Raw genomic sequence first — 23,707 nt, forward strand, 5'->3', positions numbered from 1 at the left:
CAGTTAAAATCAGAAGTTTCCATCCACTCTATAAAGACACGTTATTATTATTTATTATTATGGCGCCATCAATTCCATGGCGCTTTACATGTGAAAGGGGTATACATAATAGGGACAAGTACAATAATCCTAAACAGTACAATATAAGACACAGACAGGTACAGGAGGATAAAGGTCCCTGCCCGCGAAGGCTCACAGTCTACAAGGGATGGGTGAGGATACAGTAGGTTAGGGTAGAGCTGGTTCTGCGGCGCTGTATCAGACCCGCAACACACATCCGTGTAATTTGTACGTGTGCGGTACGTATTTGCACGTACCGGAGACACGGAGACCCATGTTAATCAATGGTAGATGGCACACACACGTAAAATCGCACGAAACGTGTGTCCGTGAGGTAAGTACGTGTGTGCGCTTTTCTACACGGACAACATGTCCGTTTTTGGCCGGCAGCACACAGGCACGGACCCGCTTTAGTCTATGGGTCCGTGCCTGCACGTACCGCACACGGAGTATGTCCGTGTTCAGCACGTTTCGTGCGTGTGCGTTTTTACACTAGCGATCTTATTTTTATTTTTTTTTAAATTAAATTCAGTATACTTACCTTTTTTTCTGCTGTTCTCAGTCATACTTACATTGGCGCTCGTTTTTTTTCTTCCCCCGGCTCATACCTCTCCCCGATCACCAGCGCGGCGAGGAACAGCTGTGCAGAGAATGCGCGGCAACAATTACTTTGAATATGCCGGCCGCTCATTAATCAATCTCGTATTCCCTGCTTTCCCCACCTACAGACGCCTGTGATTGGTTGCAGTCAGACACGCCCCCCACGCTGAGTGACAGCTGTCTCACTGCACCCAATCACAGCAGCCGGTGGGCGTGTCTATACTGTGCAGTAAAATAAATAAATAGTTAAAAAAAACGGCGTGCGGTCCCACCCCATTTTAATACCAGCCAGATAAAGCCATACGGCTGAAGGCTGGTATTCTCAGGATGGGGAGCCCCACGTTATGGGGAGCCCCCCAGCCTAACAATATCAGTCAGCAGCCGCCCAGAATTGCCGCATACATTATATGCGACAGTTCTGGGACTGTACCCGACTCTTCCCGATTTGCCCTGGTGCGTTGGCAAATCGGGGTAATAAGGAGTTATTGGCAGCCTATAGCTGACAATAAGTCCTAGATTAATCATGTCAGGCGTCTCCCCGGAGATTCCTTCCATGATTAGTCTGTAAATTACAGTAAATAAACACACACACACACCCGAAAAAATCCTTTATTAGAAATAAAAAACACAAACATATATCCTGGTTCACCACTTTAATAAGCCCGAAAAAGCCCTCCATGTCCGGCGTAATCCTGGATATTCCAGCGTCGCTTCCAGCTGTGCTGCATGAAGGTGACCGGAGCTGCAGAAGACACCGCCGCTCCTGTCACCTCCACGCAGCTAATGAAGGCAATAGCGCGATCAGCTGAGCTGTCACTGAGGTTACTCGCGGCCAACGCTGAATACAGCTGATCGCGCTATTGCCTTCATTAGCTGCGTGGAGCTGACAGGAGCGGCGGTGTCTTCTGCAGCTCCTTTCACCTCCATGCAGCAGAACTGGAAGCGACGCTGGAACATCCAGGATTACGCCGGATATGGAGGGCTTTTTCGGGCTTATTAAAGTGGTGAACCAGGGTATATGTTTGTGTTTTTTATTTCTAATAAAGGATTTTTTCGGGTGTGTGTGTGTTTATTTACTGTAATTTACAGATTAATCATGGAAGGTATCTCGGGGAGACGCCTGACATGATTAATCTAGGACTTATTGTCAGCTATGGGCTGCCAATAACTCCTTATTACCCCGATTTGCCAACGCACCAGGGCAAATCTGGAAGAGCCGGGTACAGGGTACAGTCCCAGAACTGTCGCATATAATGTATGCGGCAATTCTGGGCGGCTGCTGACTGATATTGTTAGGCTGGGGGGCTCCCCATAACGTGGGGCTCCCTATCCTGAGAATACCAGCCTTCAGCCGTATGGCTTTATCTGGCTGGTATTAAAATGGGGGGGGACCGCACACCGTTTTTTTTTAATTTATTTATTTATTTTACTGCACAGTATAGACACGCCCACCGGCTGCTGTGATTGGATGCAGTGAGACAGCTGTCACTCAGCGTGGGGGGCGTGTCTGACTGCAACCAATCACAGGCCACCGGAGGGTGGGGAAAGCAGGGAATACGAGATTGATTAATGAGCGGCCGGCATATTCAAAGTAATTGTTGCCGCGTATTCTCTTCACAGCTGTTCCTCGCCGCGCTGGTGATCGGGCAGCGGTAAGTATGAGAGAGGGCTGCTAACTTCAGTCACTCGGGGGATTAGCGGTCACTGGTGAATCCTTCACAGGTGATCGCTAATCTGTACGCGGCACACAGACAGAGCCGCGGCATGACAATGAAGTCGGGTGAAGTTCACCCGAGTTCATTCTCATCGCGCAACTCTGTCTGCTGTCAGCCGACATGTATCAACGACATTGTGCAACACACAAACGGACATTCCACATGGACATTCCACGTACACATACACGGGCATTTTACACGTACACACGGCTCGCATACGCCATCACACGGATGCCAAACGTACCTGAGAAACGCCCCAAATAAACGGAACACGGACCGTGTCACACGGACTTTTTTTTGCGGAAGTGTGTTTTAGGCCTCAGACTGAGGTTTACGGCAGGTTGTAGGCTTGTCGGAAGAGGTGGGTCTTCAGGTTCCTTTTGAAGCCTGTCAAGGTAGGCGAGAGTCTGATGTGTTAAGGTAGATCATTCCAAAGTATGCGGGAGGCACAGGAGAAATCTTGGATGCCATGGTGGGAAGAGGAGATGAGAGGGGAGTAGAGAAGGAGATCTTGTGAGGATCGAAGGTTACGTGCAGGTAAGTACCGGGAGACTAGGTCAGAGATGTAGGGAGGAGACAGGTTGTGGATGGCTTTGTAGGTCATGGTTAGTGTTTTGAACTGAAGTAGTTTGGCAGTGGGAAGCCAGTGAATGGATTGGCAGAGAGGAGAGATCGGGGAGTAGCGGGGGGACAGGTGGATTAGCCGGGCAGCATAGTTTAGAATAGATTGTAGGGGTGCGAGACTGTTAGAAGGGAGGCCACAGAGCAAGAGGTTGCAATAATCCAGGCGGGAGACAATAAGGGCATGCACTAGGGTTTTTGCAGCTTCTTGGGAAAGGAATGTACGGATCCGGGAAATATTTTTGAGTTGGAGGCGGCAGGAGGTCAAAGAGCTTGGATGTGTGGCTTGAAAGAGAGATCAGAGTCTAGGATTACTCCCAGGCAGCGAGCACGTGGCACTAGGGAAAGTGAGCAGCCATTGACATTGATGGATATGTCAGGTGGAGGAGTTGAGTGATGAGAAGGAAAGACAATGAATTCTGTTTTGTCCATGTTCAATTTTAAGAATCGAGCAGAGAAAAAGGATGAAATGGCAGACAGACATTGTGGGATTCTGGTTAGGGAGGTGATGTCAGGTCCAGAGAGGTAGATCTGTGTGTCATCAGCGTAGAGATGATACTGAAAGCCATGGGACTCTATGAGCTGTCCCAGGCCGAAGGTGTAAATGGAGAACAGCAGGGGTCCAAGAACTGAACCTTGGGGGACCCCAACAGATAGGGGGCGAAATGAGGAAGTGGTGTGAGAGTGCATGTTTTTCTCACTATATGACATGAAATCAGAATAAACCTTTCCCATTTTAGGTCAATTAGAAACCAAAATTATTTCTATTTGCCAAATGCCAGAATAACTCAAGAGAGAATGTTTTCAGTCATTTTTATTTCTGCAAAATCAAATGTTTCCATACACTAAGAGTACTATGCCTTTAAACATTATGGGACAGCCCATATGATGATGTCATGTCTTTGGAAGCTGTGCTGTTCTATTTGTCTTAGTTTAAAACTGCTATGTAATGTTTTTCATGCCTGTCTCTGCTGCCATCTACTGGTCAGACTTTTCAGCTCCTCTGTTTTTTTTTGCCCAGCCCATGGGAGTGTCTGATGACCCTCTTGCATCACTTCCTGGGATATTCATTAGTGATGGGCAGTCCGGCTCTTTCGGCTCAAAAAACGGCTCTTTTTTTAAAAAAACCCCTCTGCTCCACCTTGTGATGATACAGAACCTCCCCTGTACATTGGGAACCTCATTGTACACCCTTGTATGTATCTAGTGAAGCAGTAAAAACAGTTTTTAGCATTATTGTTTCCGTTTCCTCAGATTGTCAGCTCTTCTGGACAGGGCCCGCGCTCCTCTTTTATGTGGTGTTTTTTGTACATGTCCTTTCTACATTAGTCAGTGTTGCGGGGAAACCAGGAGAGGTAAGTACAGATTTATTTTTTAATGAGTACACGCTCGCCAGAGGATTATGGGGGAGGAGGGGGGTGCATTATAGTCTATGGCGAGTTGTGAAGCTGCATTATGCTATATGGAAGGCTATATGGAAGGCTGTGAGGCTGCATTATACTATATGGAGGGCTGTGAGGCAGTATTATACTATATGGAGGATAATGGGGGTGCATTATTATAATTGGATGACTATGGGGGACTATGGGATGCATTATAATATATAAATGACTATGAGGGTACATTGTGATATATGGAGGAATATGGGGATGAGTTATAATAATTGGATAACTATGGTGGTGGGAGGGGAACACCATATATACCAGGATAAGGGACATATATACACGGGGCCCATACATATGATCTGACCAACATGTATGCGCGGGAGTGTGACAGGTGGGGGAGTGCCCAGGTCTACATTTCACACTGTGGCTCACCAGAATCTAGTTACGCCACTGATAATTAGGAAGCGATACAAAAAAAAGTGTTTTATAGATGTGTGCAGATGTCAGATCTATTTACATCTAAAAATACCAGGATTTGTTAACAGAAATAGAAAAAAAGTCTTAACTGCGAGAATTGTGACACCAGAACGCCACAGACACATGCATATAGAGGCTAATGAATATGTTGTATGTAGTCGCCAAACTAGTAAAAAAATATCAATTGTGGTCACAAAAAAAAAAATAACACACACACACGCACACACACACACACACACACAGCAGCTTCCACTAAACATTGAAGGAATGGAGACATGGCTTATTATCAATGATTTTCTCTTTTTTATGCCAGAAAGAAAACCTTACAGGGTTAAATGAACATGTCAGGGCTCATCTGTTCTGTGCACACACTGGACACTAACTGGACGCTTTATTTAACCCGTAATTAACCCAATGTATACTGTAGCAAGGAGCCAGCGCTAAGCAGTGTGCGCGGCTCCCTGCTCTCTGCACTGTGACATGTAGCTGCAGTACACATTGGGTTAATTAACCCGATGTGTACTGTACCTAGGAGAGCAAGGAGCCAGCGCTAAGCGCGGCTCCCTGCTCTCTGCACATGTAGTGACGTTATGATCGCTGCTGCGTCTGCTGTGTTTGACAGCTAAGCAGCGATCATAACAGCGACTTACAAGGTCGCTGTTACGTCACAGAAAATGGTGACGTAACAGCGATGTCGTTGTCGCTGTCGCTATGTGTGAACCCAGCTTAAGTGCTGACTTCTATTACTAACTCTATACAATGATTGAAGCTGTATACACTTCTTTACATATGTTTGGTCTAAAATGCTATTACTTACCCAACAACTGGTCAGGTCTTTACTGTGGTGGTCCTGAACCCTGACTAAAGGTACCGTCACACTAAGCAACTTACCAGCGATCCCAACAACGATAGGGATCGCTGGTAAGTTGCTAGGAGGTTGCTGGTGAGATGTCACACTAGCGACGCTCCAGCGATCCCACCAGCAACCTGACCTGGCAGGGATCGCTGGAGCGTGGCTACACAAGTTGCTGGTGAGCTCACCAGCAACCAGTGACCAGCCCCCAGCGCCGCGTGTAAGATGCTGCGCTTGGTAACTAAGGTAAATATCGGGTAACCAACCCGATATTTACCTTGGTTACCACCGCACGGAGCTACACGTGCAGAGAGCAGGGAGCAGCGCACACTGAGCGCTGGCTCCCTGCTCTCCTAGTTACAGCACACATCGGGTTAATTACCCGATGTGTGCTGCAGCTACATGTGCACAGAGCAGGGAGCAGCGCACACTGCTTAGCGCTGGCTCCCTGCTCTCCAAGCTACAGCACACATCGGGTTAATTAACCCGATGTGTCCTGCAGCTACATGTGCACAGAGCAGGGAGCAGCGCACACTGCTTAGCGCTGGCTCCCTGCTCTCCAAGCTACAGCACACATCGGGTTAATTAACCCGATGTGTCCTGCAGCTACATGTGCACAGAGCAGGAGCCGGCACTGACAGTGAGAGCGGCGGAGGCTGGTATCGAAGGTAAATATCGGGTAACCAAGGACAGGGCTTCTTGGTTACCCGATGTTTACATTGGTTACCGCCTCTGCAGAAGCCGGCTCCTGCTGCCTGCACATTAGTTGTTGCTGTCTCGCTGTCACACACAGCGATCTGTGCTTCACAGCGGGACAGCAACAACTAAAAAATGGCCCAGGACATTCAGCAACAACCAACGACCTCACAGCAGGGGCCAGGTTGTTGCTGGATGTCACACACAGCAACATCGCTAGCAACGTCACAAAAGTTGTTCGTTACCAGCGATGTTGCTAGCGATGTTGCTTAGTGTGACGGGGCCTTAATACCTAGAGAAGATGATCATTGTTATCAGCAAACAAGCTGAGCCCCTCTCCTCCTACACATTACCATATGTGCCAGTCGAGGTCAGAAAACTTAACCCTAGCACATCATTCCCTGGTACTCAATTGTGCCCACTGAAGGAAGAACCACTATGTGTGTATAGCTTTAAGTGTCAGCTCCTGCCCAGAGCTTGTGTTTACTTTACTCTTCTCCTTATCTCCTGCTTCCCCCTGAAGCAGAGAAAAAAAAAAAAGCGGCTCTTTATGGCTCGTTCACTTTGATGATTCGGCTCATATCGTTCACTTCAAAGAGCCGGCTCAAAGAATCGGCTCGTTCGCGAACGACACATCACTAATATTCATTCCAGTCAGAGCTTTTGTGAGAGCAACATCCCTTACTTGAGCTACTAGGAGCAAAGTCTTCTGACCACGTAGTAGCTACAGAGGCAAGCATCACTGGAAGATTTCAATGCCAGGTACTTGGATTACTGCACTCTGCATGTCCTAACCTTTGGAGAAAATAAACCACCATTGTTTCATCTCAGCTTGTGCATGTGTCACTCTGCAGCGCTCTGGTCCTGTCTGCCCCACCTATAGGAAAAACGAAGGTAAGACTCTCACAACCTCTCACAACTACGCACCTTCCATCGCCTTTAAGTGGGGACAGAACAGTCAGAAGACTGCTTAAGAGCTCAATACCCCGGCTACAGATCCCTAAGAGCCCTGTAACTTCCCATGTAATCTGCCTAGCAACAAGCCTTGTGCACTAGTCTTCCTGCACAGTGCATGCCTGGACAAGCCTAAAGGGAAGCTCTCCCATCTGCCACGTCCTGTGTCACCTCTGCTTGCATTGTAAAGGGACAGTTTATGCACCTGCTGTTTCCCTCCTGCTATACTCCTTCTATAGACTTGCAGTACATTATACCCAATTACTGCACATCGCTGCACTGCGAACCCCAAGTTTTACTAAAGACACCTTGGGAATCTCATCAGGGAGTCCTTGCAGAGCTGCACAACGATTTTTGGACCCCTATTCAAAAGTCAAGTTTCTTAAAGAGACAGTACACCTTAAATCAAAATGGCTGAAAAAGACCTTGGACAGTTCCCCACTGCTGAAACAGAGCAAATACAATCTGATACTGTCCATTATGAAGCCCAGGAGGCAGAGCCCATGCTTTCAGCAGACCAAGTTGTCCGACCGAAGCGCTCTTCCAAACCCACGATAAAGGCCGCTGAAAACTATCACACTATGAAAGATGAGCTATGTGAACACCTGGAAGAACAGTGGGAACGAGTCACCTATTACATGTCAAGACTTGAATCCTCATCAGGTGATGCCACATGCTTACAAGCCGCTCTGGAACGGCTGAACACAGCTCATGAAAGATACAAGAGACTGTCAACAAGGTACATTACCTTTCTAAAAGACTCTAAAATTCATGAAGCTTTTTCAGACCTGAGCAAGGCAGAAGAGGTAAACAAGGAAAGAGATGCCAAGGTGCAAGATGCCATAGACAAGGCCGAACACCGTATCTCTCACCAGCAAGAAACCAGATCACACCGATCAACCTCATCTAGACGTTCCTCTCGGTCATCCGGGTCATCATCCTCAAGAAGCTCAGCCCTGAGCGACAGGATACTAGAGGCCCGCATAAGAGCAGAGGAATCCAAGGTGAGACGTTCCTTCACAGAAAGAGAAGTAGAGGAAGAAGCCAAAAGGACAGAAGCAGAAGCCCTTGCAAAAGCAGAAGCCGCTAAAGCAGAAGCCCATGCAAAAGCAGAAGCCGCTAAAGCGGAAGCCAAAAGGGCAGAAGCGGAGGCTCGGATAAAGATTATTCGGTCACAGATGGAAGAGGAAGTTGCGCTAGCTAAAGTGAGACTACTTGAGCAAGCATTGATCCAAGGTCCTGATCCAGCTCACTCGCCACCACTGGAAGAAGACAATCCAGTTGATCGCACAAGAGACTATGTACTGAATCAGTTACCTGTAGCAACCCCGGTTTGCAGTACCGTCCAAGCCGACAACACCGAAACCTCCAACTTACCTCTACCAGTGCCAGTACCACCTAAAGCACCCGAGCAAATTAATAACAGTCACCAAGAGGTGCCCTCTCAAACACAGCCACCACAGCAAGATGGCAACCAAGTGTTTCCTGACCCACTTCCACAGCTCAAGCAGCGGTCATCAGAATCTACAGAGGCTAAACCACAGCTCAACCCTGCAGCAACGTCATTTTACCCGGGAACATCTCATCCATTCATGCCAGGCAGCCCATACGCCCCAGGGGCATCACGAGTCGTCGTGGCAACAAGTGGTGAGAAATCAGATATGTCTGAGTTTGCCAGGTTCATGGTGAGCAGAGAGCTAATCAACACTAGTCTCACGAAATTCGATGATCGTGCAGAGAGCTACAGGGCCTGGAAAGCAACTTTCAAGGCAGCCATCGCCAATCTCAACTTCACTGCGGAACAGGAGCTCGACCTCCTGATCAAGTGGTTGGGCCCAGGCTCTACAAACCGTATCAAGAGCCTCAGAACCGTCTATGTGGGACAAGCAGAAGCAGGTCTCGCTGCTGCATGGCAGAGACTGGAACGCACCTTTGGCAGCGCAGAAGCAATAGAGAAAGCCCTATTCAAGAGACTGCAGGACATCCCAAAGATCAACCTTAAAGAAGTCCACAAGCTTCAAGACCTAAGTGATCTGCTCATGGAGCTGGAGCTCGCCAAAAGAGACCCTCGTCTGTCTGGGCTGTGCTACCTGGATACAGCCCATGGAGTGAACCCAATCGTGGCGAAGCTGCCATACAGTCTGCAGGAGAAATGGGCAACGTCAGTCTCAAGGTACAAAAGAATGAATAACGTCACCTTTCCCCCATTTATTCAGTTCTGCAAGTTCATTGACGAGCAGGCCCAGATGAGGAACGACCCCAGCCTCGACTTCCTAGAGTTCAACACTTCGGCAGCTGCAACATCATCATCATCAAGGTATGAAGGTGCCATACACAAACGCAGAGACATTAAGAACACTGTGAGTGTCAGGAAGACTGAGCTACCATCACCTGCAGCACGCACAGATAAACAGAACACCATCTCATCATGAGATAAGTCTTTCAATCAAGAATGTCCCATCCATAAAAAACCGCATTCACTGAACAAGTGCAGAGGGTTTATATCCAAAACCCTACAGGAGCGCAAGAAAGTCCTCACAGAGCTTGGGATCTGTTTCAAATGCTGCGCATCACTTGAGCACATGGCCAAGGACTGTAAATCCATTGTCAAGTGTGAGGAGTGTCATAGTGAAAAACACGTTTCAGCCATGCACCCAACCCAGCTAGCTAGAGACACACCGGCTGCAGTCACCACCACTCCCACTCCAAGTCATGGCGGGGAGCCCAAGAATCAGACTGACACCGCCACAGCCGTCTCCTGCTCATGCTTAGAGGTATGTGGAGAGGGCCAAACACAGAAATGTTATGCCCGAATATGCCTCATCAAGGTTTATCCCGAGGGACATCCAGAAAAGGCAATGAAGGTGTATGCCATCATAGACGACCAAAGCAACCGGTCCCTAGCAGGAACCAAATTCTTTGAAGCCTTCGGAATTAATGGACCATCAGAACCCTACACCTTGAACACCTGCTCAGGTCGCATTGAGACTAGCGGCAGAAGAGCCCAGGGATTCATTGCTTCTCCTATCAATGGGAAGACTGAAATACCTCTACCAACGCTCGTTGAATGTGACCAAATACCCAGCCACAGGAATGAAATTCCTACCCCAGAAGCTGCATTTCATCAACCACACCTAAGACACCTCGCTAGTGTTATCCCACCTCTGGACAATAACGCAGAGATTCTACTCCTGCTCGGCAGAGACAATCTAAGGGTACACAAGGTGCGACAGCAGTGTAATGGGCCTGACTATGCACCATACGCCCAGAGACTGGACTTGGGATGGGTAGTCATAGGAAATGTGTGCGTTGATCGATCAGAAATTGATTCCTTCAAGACTTATGTGCATGGAGATGGGCGCACAACCTGCTTAAAGCCATGTCCTCATCACTATGGAGTGAAAGAGAAGTCTCCAGACACAATACAGCTACCTGACATCACTTCTTCTCTGCATATCGACAACTTGGGAAGATCAGTCTTTCACACAACCAAGGACGACGGTAAAGTAGCCTTGTCAGTAGAGGACAGAGAATTCATCGGAATAATGGACTGTGAGTTTTCTAAAGACAAAACCAACCACTCTCCATTACCCTCCCGATCTACCAGGGGAAGACTCCCAAACAACCGAGCTCAAGCTCAGACCAGATTTAACTCTCTTCAGCGTTCTATGAACAGCAAGCTTGAAATGAGCGAACACAGCGTCGCCTTTATGGACAAGGAAGTCCGCAACAACCTAGCAGAACCCGCACCAGCTGAACTGAATCCAGCAGATCACGCAACTAGACCTATGTCTATAAGTTCCTTTGCTAACTCTTCTTGGCTTACAGGTCCAGAGTTCCTGCTGAGACAGTCAGAAGAAGGTGTCCAGGAAGCCTTCAGCATCCTAGATCCAGACAACGATCCAGATGTCCGAGCTGAAGTCAATACCCTGGCCACTAGTGCAGAAAAAACTTCCAACCTCGGTTGCCAACGTTTTGAACGTTTCTCCAGCTGGATGAGGCTCATCAGGACTGTCGCTAGGTTAGTGCATATCGCCAGATGCTGTTGTGCTGACCTTAAAACCAAAGACTGTCATCCCTGGCATGTCTGCCACAAATCCCTTTCTGCTGAGGACATCTCCCATAGCGAGTCCCTCATAATACGCCACCTCCAACAGAGTGAATTCGCCATAGAATGGAAGTGTTTATACAACAAACAGCAGATTCCATTAAGAAGTTCTCTCGCCAATTTAAACCCAGTCATCGACAGTTTCGGCTTACTAAGAGTTGGTGGTCGTTTAAATCAGGCTCATCTTGGAGTTGCAGAACAAAATCCTCTCATCATTCCCAACAAACACCATGTTACAGTCTTGCTGATCCGACACCACCATGAAAAGACTGAACACCAAGGCAGGCAAATTACAGAAGGTGCTTTACGGTCTGCAGGCCTCTGGATTATTGGAATGAAGAGACGTGTAGCACAAATACTACACGATTGTGTGCACTGTCGTAAAGCGAGAGGAAAACAACTGTACCAGCAAATGGCTGACTTGCCTACAGACAGACTTTCCACAGAGCCACCTTTCACCTACGTGGGCCTAGACGTTTTCGGACCATGGATGGTGTCCACACGCAGAACTCGCGGAGGCCAAGCAAACAGCAAGCGGTGGGCTGTGTTATTCACCTGCATGAGTGTTCGAGCCGTTCACATTGAGGTGTTAGAGTCCATGGATACCTCCAGCCTAATCAACGCCTTGAGAAGGTTCCTTGCCATCAGAGGACCAGTGAAACAGCTGAGGTCTGACCGTGGAAGCAACTTCGTCGGTGCATGTAGAGAACTGAACATCGACACCAAACCTATCCAAGATCAGCTGGCAGAGAAAGGTTGCACCTGGATCTTCAATCCCCCTCACAGTTCTCACATGGGAGGCTCCTGGGAGAGGATGATCGGGATTTCACGCAACATCTTGAACTCCATGCTAATGGACGTCAATTCCTCAAGACTCACACATGAGACTCTAGTCACTCTTTTAGCTGAAGTCTCAGCCATTATCAATTCAAGACCCCTTGTGCCGGTGACCATGGATCCAGAAACACCAACCATATTAACTCCTACTATTCTCATTACCCAAAAAACTGACAACGCGGTAATGCCCAGCGGAGAGTTCACTCACGCGAACACTTATCAAAAACACTGGAAACGGGTTCAATACTTGGCTGACTACTTCTGGAACCGATGGAGGAAGGAATACCTCACCATTCTTCAAGGAAGAAAGAAGTGGCGACATCCCAAGCCGAACCTCAAGGAAGCAGACCTAGTCCTCATGAAAGATCAGACCACAGAAAGGGCTGACTGGCCTATGGGACTAATTACTAGGATACTGCCTAGTCAGGACGGCAATGTTCGGAAGGTGGAGCTAAAGGTCATCAGGAAAGGTGAGACGAAGACCTTTGCAAGGCCAATCCACAAACTTGTTCTGCTTTTGCCCATAGAGAGCGTCCCTACAGGATGAACGCTACCGGACCTGAACTTTGAGCCATCCTTCCTGTTTTGGACTCAATTGAGCTTGTTTTTGCATTTAACATGCCTTTCCTTTCAGGTTGTATTATGGACTTAATAGTGAAATCCCCAAAGTGAATTTCAGACGGGGAGTGTGCTGTTCTATTTGTCTTAGTTTAAAACTGCTATGTAATGTTTTTCATGCCTGTCTCTGCTGCCATCTACTGGTCAGACTTTTCAGCTCCTCTGTTTCTTTTGCCCAGCCCATGGGAGTGTCTGATGACCCTCTTGCATCACTTCCTGGGATATTCATTCCAGTCAGAGCTTTTGTGAGAGAAACATCCCTTACTTGAGCTACTAGGAGCAAAGTCTTCTGACCACGTAGTAGCTACAGAGGCAAGCATCACTGGAAGATTTCAATGCCAGGTACTTGGATTACTGCACTCTGCATGTCCTAACCTTTGGAGAAAATAAACCACCATTGTTTCATCTCAGCTTGCGCATGTTTTCACTCTGGAGTGCTCAAGGTCCTGTCTGCCCTACCTATAGGAAAAACGAAGGCAAGACTCTCACAACCTCTCACAACTACGCACCTTCCATCGCCTTTAAGTGGGGACAGAACAGAAGCTTCTGATAGGTTTATTGGCAACATCTGAGTTAATTGGAGACACACCTGTGGATGTCTTTTAATACACACCTGAAACACTGCTTTGTGTAGCATCATGGGAAAGTCAAACGAAATCAGCCAAGATCTCAGGAAGAGATTTGTGAACCTGCACAAGTCTGGTTCATCCTTGAATGCAATTTCCAGATACCTGAAGGTGCCTTGTTCATCTGTACAATTATACGCAAGTACGAAGAAGATGGGAATGTCCAGCCAAAGTGAATATTATGGGATATTGCAGCCGCTGGGGACGTGGCCATGATCCAATTGTGTCCATTTTCTGTTATACAGATAAATCTTTTCTATGTATCTTTCCACAAGTAATATGTATGATTTTTGCTCTAATATTAATGTACCTTTGAAAGAATATTCACTTAGTATTTTTCTTATGTATCTTTATAGTGTGTTTGATAAATGTCCAAGGAAGGACTGAAACGTCACTGATCGACACACATTTTGGTCTTTATTCACTGGATTGAAAAATTAAATTTTTTTTTTTTTATCATTAAATATTTTGGATATTTTGATTGCCGGATTTTTTCTTCACTTTATTCTGATTTGATGTCCGTGCGAAAACCCTGCAGATGTGTCTTTATAGAGAGTGGAAGGAAACTTCTCGTTTCAACTGTATGAGGGAGTCTGAGTTGGAGGTTTGGCTTACCTACTCCTCAGCCCTGGTGTGGAGGAAGTCACTGTGGAGGTATCATACAGTGCTTGTGGGACACTTTTGTTGGTATTACACATTATGGGGCAATGAAACGGGAATCTTTGGCCTTTAAAAGGAAAATTACTTTGCAAGGGCTGTAAAGTTGGGAGATAGGTTCTTATATGATCCAGTTGAATATTACATTTTTATTTTTGGGGGGACAGGTACCAATTAGAACTTTCGCTATGAGGTCCCATGATTTCAATGAACACCTTGGTTCGTTCCCTTAAATAAAAACAATTGAATAAAACTAATGTACCTCAAGAAGACTTTCAAAAATACAACATTGTTTTGGGCAGGAAAGAAACGTAGGGTTGGTATGTCTACCTTATTTTATAGTTATTCACATGGTGGTCTGTGGGTCCCCAATTTTTTTTGTACCATTTAAAGCAGCGGTTCTAGAGTCGTTAAGGGAGTGGTATGATGATTCTAGTACTCACAAATGGGTGATTGTGGAAAAATACTTGGCCCCGCGTGGGACTTTGAGATTTCTACTAGAGGCGCGAGTACTTAGTTCCTTTGCCCCCTCTCTTCCACTGCAGACAATGAAAGTGGCATTTTCTTACTGGTCTGATCTGGTCTCTACTCGACAGGTGATTTAAATTTGAGTCTATCTCTAGTAGAGCCTTGGAGCTTCATGTGCATGGCCTCATGTTAGGCAATTGGGTGAGGAATGGTATTTTGGTCATGAAAGATATCCTCTTAATTCAGGAGTTGAAACCTTTCTCTGTCCTAATGGATGAATTTAGCCTTCACAGAAATAACTTCTACCAGTATCTGCAAATTCGGCATTTTTTAAATTCATGTGTATTTCCCTTATCCTGCCATAATGCTGTTTGCTCGCCAATACAGCGGTTTTTTAGTTCCTCCTCCTCTCAAAAACACGGCCTCTCAGTAGTATATAAAGTGTTTAATTCCCCCGATAATGGTCCTAAACAAGCGTATATGAGGCGCTGGGAAGGGGCTCTTACTTTCTCCACAACCTCAGACCAATGGTGGTCCGCTTCTGGCGACCTGCAGAAATATGCCTCCTGTATCAATCATCTTTAGCAGCTTAAGAAAGTTCACTTTGGTACTACACCCCACTGAAGATTTCCAAATTCGGTGGTTCCTATCCCCAATCCTGCTGGAAGGGCTGCTCGGGTGTTGGTTCCCTAGGGCACGTGTTGGGATTGCCCGCTCATCCGGCCTTTTTGGGAAGAAGTGTCTAACATTATTACCTCAGTTAGAGGCCTGGCTGGTAGTTTGAGCGGTCCGCTAGCGGTTTTGGGGATCGGTTTACATATATTCCCTGGCGATTTGAAACCAATTGTATCACACATTCTAATAGCAGCACGTATGTGTCTGGCAGACCACTGGAGAGAAATAACTATCCCCTCTAAATTGGAAATTATCCAAAAAATCAATAAACCTTACCAATACGAGCTCCTTGTAACCTCAGATCTGTTTACCAATAATAAAATAAGGAATCGTTGGTCCCCCTGGGTGGTGTCCAAATTCTCGTCCTTCCAGTCCTGATTGATGGACCTGTTTATCTTATTACCTATCATCCCTACCCTTGCTTCCTATGTTGCAAACTGTATGCCCTAACCCTACTATGCAGAATTTTCAGCTGTTATCTGCTTTTACTTTGAATTATATTGTCCTTATGTTATAGTACAAATTTACCTGTATTATGTAAAATCTTAATAAAAACTTATTGAAATAAAAAAAAAATACAACATTGTTGACTAAAACAACTCTCAAATGACAGAAAAATAAGCATTAGGGCGTCCAAATTGTGAAGACAAAAAAAATGAAGGAAATCCCAATGTCATAATGTACCACACTAAGTGGCTCCTGCCACGTCTGCGTCTATCCCTGCTGAACTGACTCTGGGGCAGCACAGGGGATATAGGAGGCGTAGAGGCTATGCATCAATTGGTCGCAGGTGCCACACGGCTCTGGTAGCAGAAGCGTCCATCTAGAACCTTCCAAATGACTTTTCCTTCTGTCCATGACTTTTACAGTATTCATTTTACAGCTTTGAAATTCACGGAAAAGATATGCAGAACGCTGCAGACACAATGGAAAAAGGAGAAATGGAAGTGCGGGGTGACGACCGGAGTAAAGACCTTTCCACAGGTAACCCTCCTCAGTGATGCGTCACCATTAAAAAACAAGAACAGTCAAATTCCCAGCTGCAAGGAGAAAATGAAGTTACATTTTCCCTGCTGCCGCTCGTATACAGTCACCGATGCAGTGCGGGAAACAGTAACACTTACCGCTCACAGGCTGTCAGCCAAGGAACAAGAGGGTTGATTACTGTGCGCCCACTACCTAGTGAGTGGTGACTGTTACAGCCTCCCTCTGTGCTGGTGACTGAAAGTGAGCAGCTGCTGGGAAGAATGTTACTGAATTTTCTCCTTGCAGTTACTGTGTCACAATCTCTCCATCTTGGACTCCGTGAGTGACAATTTTGCCTCTCTATGGAATCAGGGCCGTGCCAAGCTGTAGGTTTGTTGAGCGACAGCTCAGCTGTCCAATCTGAAACTGGGAGGTGCTTGGTTTCTTCAGGGGTTTCCTGTTGTGAGTGATTGATCAGTTACTTAGCTGAGTAGTTAGTCCCAAAACCAGGGTATCACGGAGGTGTCAGGGCAACTGAAGAAGGGACCCCCCGAAACTGGCCCTTAGACTAGTGACCTTGTGCTGTCCCTTATCCCTAAGGTAGGCTTGATGGTATCTAGGTCTGGACCGCCAGCGTAACTGTGGCGCCGCTGAGGATTCAGTCGCCAAAAGGTATTGCATCTCATTTAAGGTGGAGTACTCATCCCGGGTAAGGAAGAGGTTAATCACGTGTTCATTTACACAACACACACAGCTTAGCAGCCATCCACTGGAACTGGGCTAGAGGTGGTCACCATAGCAACGAGACTTTCAAAGCACTAGTGAGTCATGAGGAAGGTGGGGGCAGCATGAGGGAAGTTAGAGAACACACAAACTTTTACCTCAGAATAGTATGAGACTCAGAAGAACACGGTCACTGAGAGGAGTGCTTAAGAGCTCTCTCAGTTAGGACCGGGCAGACTGGAAGAAGCAGGAGACGACCAGTGGAGCTGTTGAGACACAGGAGCAACTCAGTAGTTGGAGGTAGAGCTCAATAGCTCCCTCAGCATCAGCGCAGACAGGGTGCAGAGTGCTACGGTGGCGTACACTACACGTTGCGCCATCAGAATCTGCCAGGAAGTGGGACTTCATGTCCCATTGCCCACGACAAAAATCCCGGGGCACAGCAGCACATAGACTCAGGAGTCAAGACCACAGTCGGGCCCACGTTTGATTTGCGCTGCCTGCGGACGGGAACTTAACTACCAAATACAGGGGTCCCCATGTAGCTTCACGTCACAGGGATCCCACTACAGAGCGCAAGGAAGGAAGGAAGGTCTCACACTCCACAACACCGGTGGTGGCCTCTGAATTGTCCGGGATCAGCTGGGACCCATCATGGTGGAAACCGACACTCCGAGGGTAACGACAGAATTGTGCGTAAAAAGAACTTTGACCGCAGCCCCTGTGTCGTCCCTGTCATTGCCGGCACCATTATGGCGCCATCGGCCACTGCCACCACCATCATCCTCCCTGGGGCCTAGCTCTACCTGTGGGGAGCTGAACCATCCAGGCTGCGTTACCATTTGCCCCAGAGGAAAACACCCGCAGCTGCGGCTAATCCCTAACCGCACACCACAGGTAGCGTCACGAGACAATTCCTACTCCCAACATCCTCCAACCTCCCCTTCATCATCACCCATCTCATCATCCTCTCATTCCCCTTTTTTGTGGACACCTCGGGGCCACGAAGCCGGGCAGTGCCACCCGTGGCATCCCTGACCCGCAGCGGCTCGGCGACAAGTATTTAACCCTTTGGTGCTACATAACACTAACTCCTGTCCAAACCCTGATTCCCCCTTCCCCCCCCCCAACCTGGAGTGGAGATGCAAACCCCACAAATACCACAGACACAGGAAAAAAAATCAAAACTCATACACACTGCACACAAAGGAGAGACACAATACGTGTAGGGGAGGGAATAAAGTATAAGGAAGGAAATAAATGTACAACGGGGAAACTTCCACACCACTCCAACAGCAATATACTGGTCACCAAGAATAGGATTGCCACAAAGACCGGAATCACAGGAGCATAAGCTGGAGGTATCATCTGCAGTAACAAGCAGACTCTCAAACCTTGAATAAGGAGAAGACAAATGAATAGAAATTAGCCCCCTGAGTTTCAAGGACCCACACACCATTCCACAGGAATTAACTCCTGCAGGACTGGAAAGCAATGGAAAATACTCAGCTTAGGCTGAGCAACTAAGATCAGGTTGCCAGTGAACAGAGTCTGACACCGCGGTACCCCTCGTATGTGGGCCTAAACATGGTTATCTGTGCTCTGATCTATATCTGCCAGACCCGAGACCTCCTTTGACCATCCATTTGTCACGATCAGCTATCATCTTTATACTCTGACCCCAGACCTGACTACGCCTTTGTCTTTTCCCTTAAGTGGGCTTTACACGTTGCCACATCGGTAACGATATATCGTCGTGGTCACGTCGTTAGTGACGCACATCCGGCGCAGTTACCGACATCACAGCGTGTAAACCCCAGGAGCGACGATCACCAATCGCAAAAACATCAAAAATCGTTGATCGGTGACACGTCGCTCCTTTCCATAATATCGTTTCTGCTGCAGGTACGATGTTTGTCGTTCCTGCAGCAGCACACATCGCTATGTGTGAAACCACAGGAACGACAAACATCTACTTACCTGCGTCCACCGGCAATGCGGAAGGAAGGAGGTGGGCGGGATGTTATGTCCCGCTCATCTCCGCCCCTCCGCTTCTATTGTCCGGCCGCTTAGTGACGTCACTGTGACGCCAAACGCACCTCCCCCTTGAAGGAGGGATTGTTCGGCGGTCACAGCGACGTCGCCGACCAGGTATGTGTGTGTGAAGCTGCCGTAGTGATAATGTTCGCTACGGCAGCGATCACCAGATATTGCATGTACGACGGGGGCGGGTGCTATCGCGCTCGACATCACTAGCAATTGCTAGCGATGTCACAGCGTGTAAAGCCCGCTTTAGTTCATGGCATGTTCTCTTTGTATCTGACCCCAGAACGTTTGATAACCCTGCCTCACGGCTTGTCCATGCAGTGACTAGCGTCACACACTGTTCGAATAAACCAGATAGATACTTAAATGCTAGGTACTCAGATTACCACTATATCTGCAGGTAAATAGTGTTTTTGTAGCTGCCAGGTTTTATTTAACCCCTTCTCGATATGTAACGTATTATTACATCCTATTACTTTTTGCAGGCTCAGAAGCTGAGTCTCCATTATTGCCAGCAAATGATGTCTGACTTAACCTCCACTGAATACCTTCGGTTGACAGCATTGGCAGCTCGCAGCCTATGGGGTACAACGTTCCACATATCCAACGCCCCCAGCAATGTTATCATTGGGTGCCTATGGGTCGCCATAATAGCTGGGGATCTGCTAAAGACCCTTTGCCCTATATAAGGGTATTCCTATGAACTCTACACCTCTAGATACATTCCTTCAGTGGTGTATTTTCCAAAATGGGATCATTTATGGGGGGTTTCCACTGTTTAGGCACATCAAGGGCTTTACAAACATGACATAGAGGATGACAGCTAAAATGCCAATTTCTGTTCTCCAAAAGTCAAATGGTGTTCCTTCCCTTCTGAGCCCTGCAATGGACCCAAGCAGTAGTTTTCCACCACATATGGGGTATCGGCGTACACACGAGACATTGCACAACAGAATTATATGGTCCATTTTCTCATCTTACCCTTGGGAAAATGAAAATTTGTGGTTAAAGCAACACTTTTGTGGGAAAAGTTAAAATCTTCATTTTTTTCCTTCCACATTGCTTTAATTGCTGTGACACATCTAAAGTGTACTTTGTCATTGCATTACTGCTGTAGGAATATTACAGGAAAGGGAAAAATACATAGCTAATGTGAAGAATGAGTAAAAAGATAGGCATTGCATTACTGCTTTAGAAATATTTGCAAAGAGATTCTTAGCTTATGTATTGGCCAATTCATGTGACCCAATTACCTTGACAAGGCGATCTCGTTATATTGGGAACCTAACCTTAAATGCCTCTGTGTGATTAAAAATCTGCATGTCTGGACAAATAGGTTCCTAGCTAAATAAGATGGTGGACAGACCCTGGCTATAGGGAGGAGTGCTTGGTCAGGTGCTTGTCAAGGTTATTTGGCTCACATGGATTGGTCAATACATAAACTAAAAATCTCACTTTGCAAATATCTCTAAAGCAGTAATGCAATGCATATGTCGTTTTACTAATTTTTCTCATTATCTATGTATTAATTTTTTTTCCGAATATTTCTACAGCAGTAATGCAATGCCAAAGTATCCTTATATTATTAAGTGCCACTGGATATGCTTTTGTAGATGTGTTATTGACTGCCGTTTTGAGCACTTCGAGGAATACAGTTTTTAAAATGTCATTTTGTGTATTTTCTGTCACGTAGGCCTTTTAAAGTAGAACTTTGCTACACACTTTAGAATTTGTATGAATTCATGTGTGTCTATGTGTATGTTTGAGGTTATATTATTAAAAGCTTATAACTTCAATTTTTTTTATGACAGATGACAGTACCAGGAGTTCAACACAGAATGCTAAGGGAAGTGAAAGTCACAAAGGCGAGAAGCCATATTCATGTTCAGAATGTGGGAAATGTTTTGCTCGGAAATCAGATCTCATTACACATGAGAGAATTCACACAGGAGTGAAGCCATATTCATGCTCAGAATGTGAGAAATGTTTTGCTCGGAAATCAGATCTTGTTAAACATGAGAGCATTCACACAGGAGTGAAGCCATATTCATGCTCAGACTGTGGGAAATGTTTCACTCTAAAATCAGATCTTATTACACATGAGAGAATTCACACAGGAGAGAAGCCATATTCATGTTCAGAATGTGGGAAATGTTTTGCTTGGAAATCATATCTTATTATACATATGAGAATTCACACAGGAGTGAAACCATATTCATGTTCAGCATGTGAGAAATGTTTTGCTCGGAAATCAAGTCTCATTATACATGAGAGAATGCACACAGGAGTGAAACCATATTCATGTTCAGCATGTGAGAAATGTTTTGCTCGGAAATCAAATCTTGTTAAACATGAGAGAATTCACACAGGAGTGAAGCCATATTCATGCTCAGAATGTGAGAAATGTTTTACTCTAAAATCAGATCTTATTACACATGAGAGAATTCACACAGGAGAGAAGCCATATTCATGCTCAGAATGTGGAAAATGTTTTACACATAAATCAGTTCTTGTTAAACATGATAGAATTCACACAGGAGAGAAGCCATATTCATGCTCAGAATGTGGAAAATGTTTTGCTGAGAAATCAAAACTTAATAGACATGAGAGAATTCACACAGGAGTGAAGCCATATTCATGCTCAGAATGTGAGAAATGTTTTACTCTGAAATCAGATCTTATTGCACATGAGAGAATTCACACAGGAGAGTATTCATGTTCAGAATGTGGGAAATGTTTTGCTCAGAAATCAGATCTCATTACACATGAGAGAATTCACACAGGAGAGAAGCCATATTCATGTTCAGAATGTGAGAAATGTTTTACTCTGAAATCAAATCTTATTAAACATGAGAGAATTCACACAGGTGTGAAGCCATATTCATGTTTAGAATGTGAGAAATGTTTTACTCTGAAATCAAATCTTGTTAAACATGAGAGAATTCACACAGGAGTGAAGCCATATTCATGCTTAGAATGTGAGAAATCTTTTACTCTGAAATCAGATCTTATTACACATGAGAGAATTCACACAGGAGAAAAGCCATATTCATGTTCAGAATGTGGGAAATATTTTGCTCGAAAATCAAATCTTGTTAAACATGAGAGAATTCACACAGGTGTGAAGCCATATTCATGTTTAGAATGTGAGAAATGTTTTACTCTGAAATCAAATCTTGTTAAACATGAGAGAATTCACACAGGAGTGAAGCCATATTCATGCTTAGAATGTGAGAAATCTTTTACTCTGAAATCAGATCTTATTACACATGAGAGAATTCACACAGGAGTGAAACCATATTCATGTTCAGAATGTGAGAAATGTTTTACTCAGAAATCACATCTTATTACACATGAGAGAATTCACACAGGAGAGTATTCATGTTCAGAATGTGAGAAATGTTTTACTCGGAAATCAAATCTCATTACACATGAGAGAATTCACACAGGAGAGAAGCTATATTCATGCTCAGAATGTGGGAAATGCTTTGCTGATAAATCAAAACTTAATAGACATGAGAGAATTCACACAGGAGAGAAGCCATATTCATGCTCAGAATGTGGGAAATGCTTTGCTCGGAAATCATATCTTATTATACATATGAGAAATCACACAGGAGAGAAGCTATATTCATGCTCAGAATGTGGGAAATGCTTTGCTCGGAAATCATATCTTATTATACATATGAGAATTCACACAGGAGAGAAACCATATTCATGTTCAGAATGTGGAAAATGTTTTGCTCGGAAATCAGATTTTATTATACATGAGAGAATTCACACAAGATTGAAGCCATAGTCATGAATAGAATGTCTGTTTTTGTAAATATTAAGACGTTTACTATCTATTAATAAAGAGTTCATTTTATTTCATGGGCCGTTATGGTTGTGTACTTTTTATGATGGATCATTTACAAACTTCATCTTCTTACACATTTTTTTTTCTTATTATAATTTCTAATTATTTCTACATGATCTCTATAATGAGAACCAAGAGGAACAGAGTCTTTAAATTCGCTTAATAAGAAGCCCATACAAGCAAAATTATGTGAATATAAGATATTTTATTGTAATAAAGTGCTGTTGGGTACAAAAAATATATAAATACATATGGACCAAGGGAGCGGTGCTGAAGGGGAAAGAACCCCACGTGTCCCAGAGAGGAAAGAGGAAAAATCCTCAGCAAAGATCTGTAGCAGGTTTATGAGTGGTGGCTAGTAGCTAAGAGTAAGGCTGCGGCACAGATAATGGGAACGAGTATACAGTCTGTACAGGTGTTTCCCCAAATACAAGCAGCACGACTCACCTCCTCAAGTCTATTCAGATCACTGCACCACTGGGGTAACCACGTGGGGACCAGCGTCTCAACACGTGTTTCGCGTGTAGCTTCGTCGAGAGACGGGTAAAAAAGTGTGCAAGAACTGACCTTAAATAGGCACCCAGAGTACATCAAAGCCACCCACACTGAGCGCGTCACGGGAAGCCCTGAGGCCCGCAGATCCGCCCAGGTTCAGCGTCCACAGGAGGGGCCGGACGGAAGAAAACTTCCTGTGACGTCACTATTGTTCCAGCCCCGCTGTCAAGGACGCCACCGCAGCGATGTCCAGGCAACAGGCACGCCC

General features: G+C 45.7%; 1 protein-coding gene across 1 annotated transcript in view; it reads left to right on the top strand.

Moving 5' to 3' along the window:
* The window catches only part of LOC142288560 (uncharacterized), a 43,879-nt gene extending 20,933 nt beyond the window's left edge, over positions 1-22,946 (top strand). The window contains exons 2-3 of the mRNA XM_075333527.1: positions 16,234-16,334; positions 20,897-22,946. Of these exons, the coding sequence (XP_075189642.1) occupies positions 16,256-16,334; positions 20,897-22,884 (2,067 nt within the window). The 5' untranslated portion in view covers positions 16,234-16,255 and the 3' untranslated portion in view covers positions 22,885-22,946. The remainder of the gene's footprint in view (positions 1-16,233; positions 16,335-20,896) is intronic.
* Positions 22,947-23,707: the final 761 nt, after the last annotated feature.

This window comes from Anomaloglossus baeobatrachus, unplaced genomic scaffold (assembly GCF_048569485.1).
Source record: "Anomaloglossus baeobatrachus isolate aAnoBae1 unplaced genomic scaffold, aAnoBae1.hap1 Scaffold_84, whole genome shotgun sequence".
NCBI lineage: Eukaryota > Metazoa > Chordata > Amphibia > Anura > Aromobatidae > Anomaloglossus > Anomaloglossus baeobatrachus.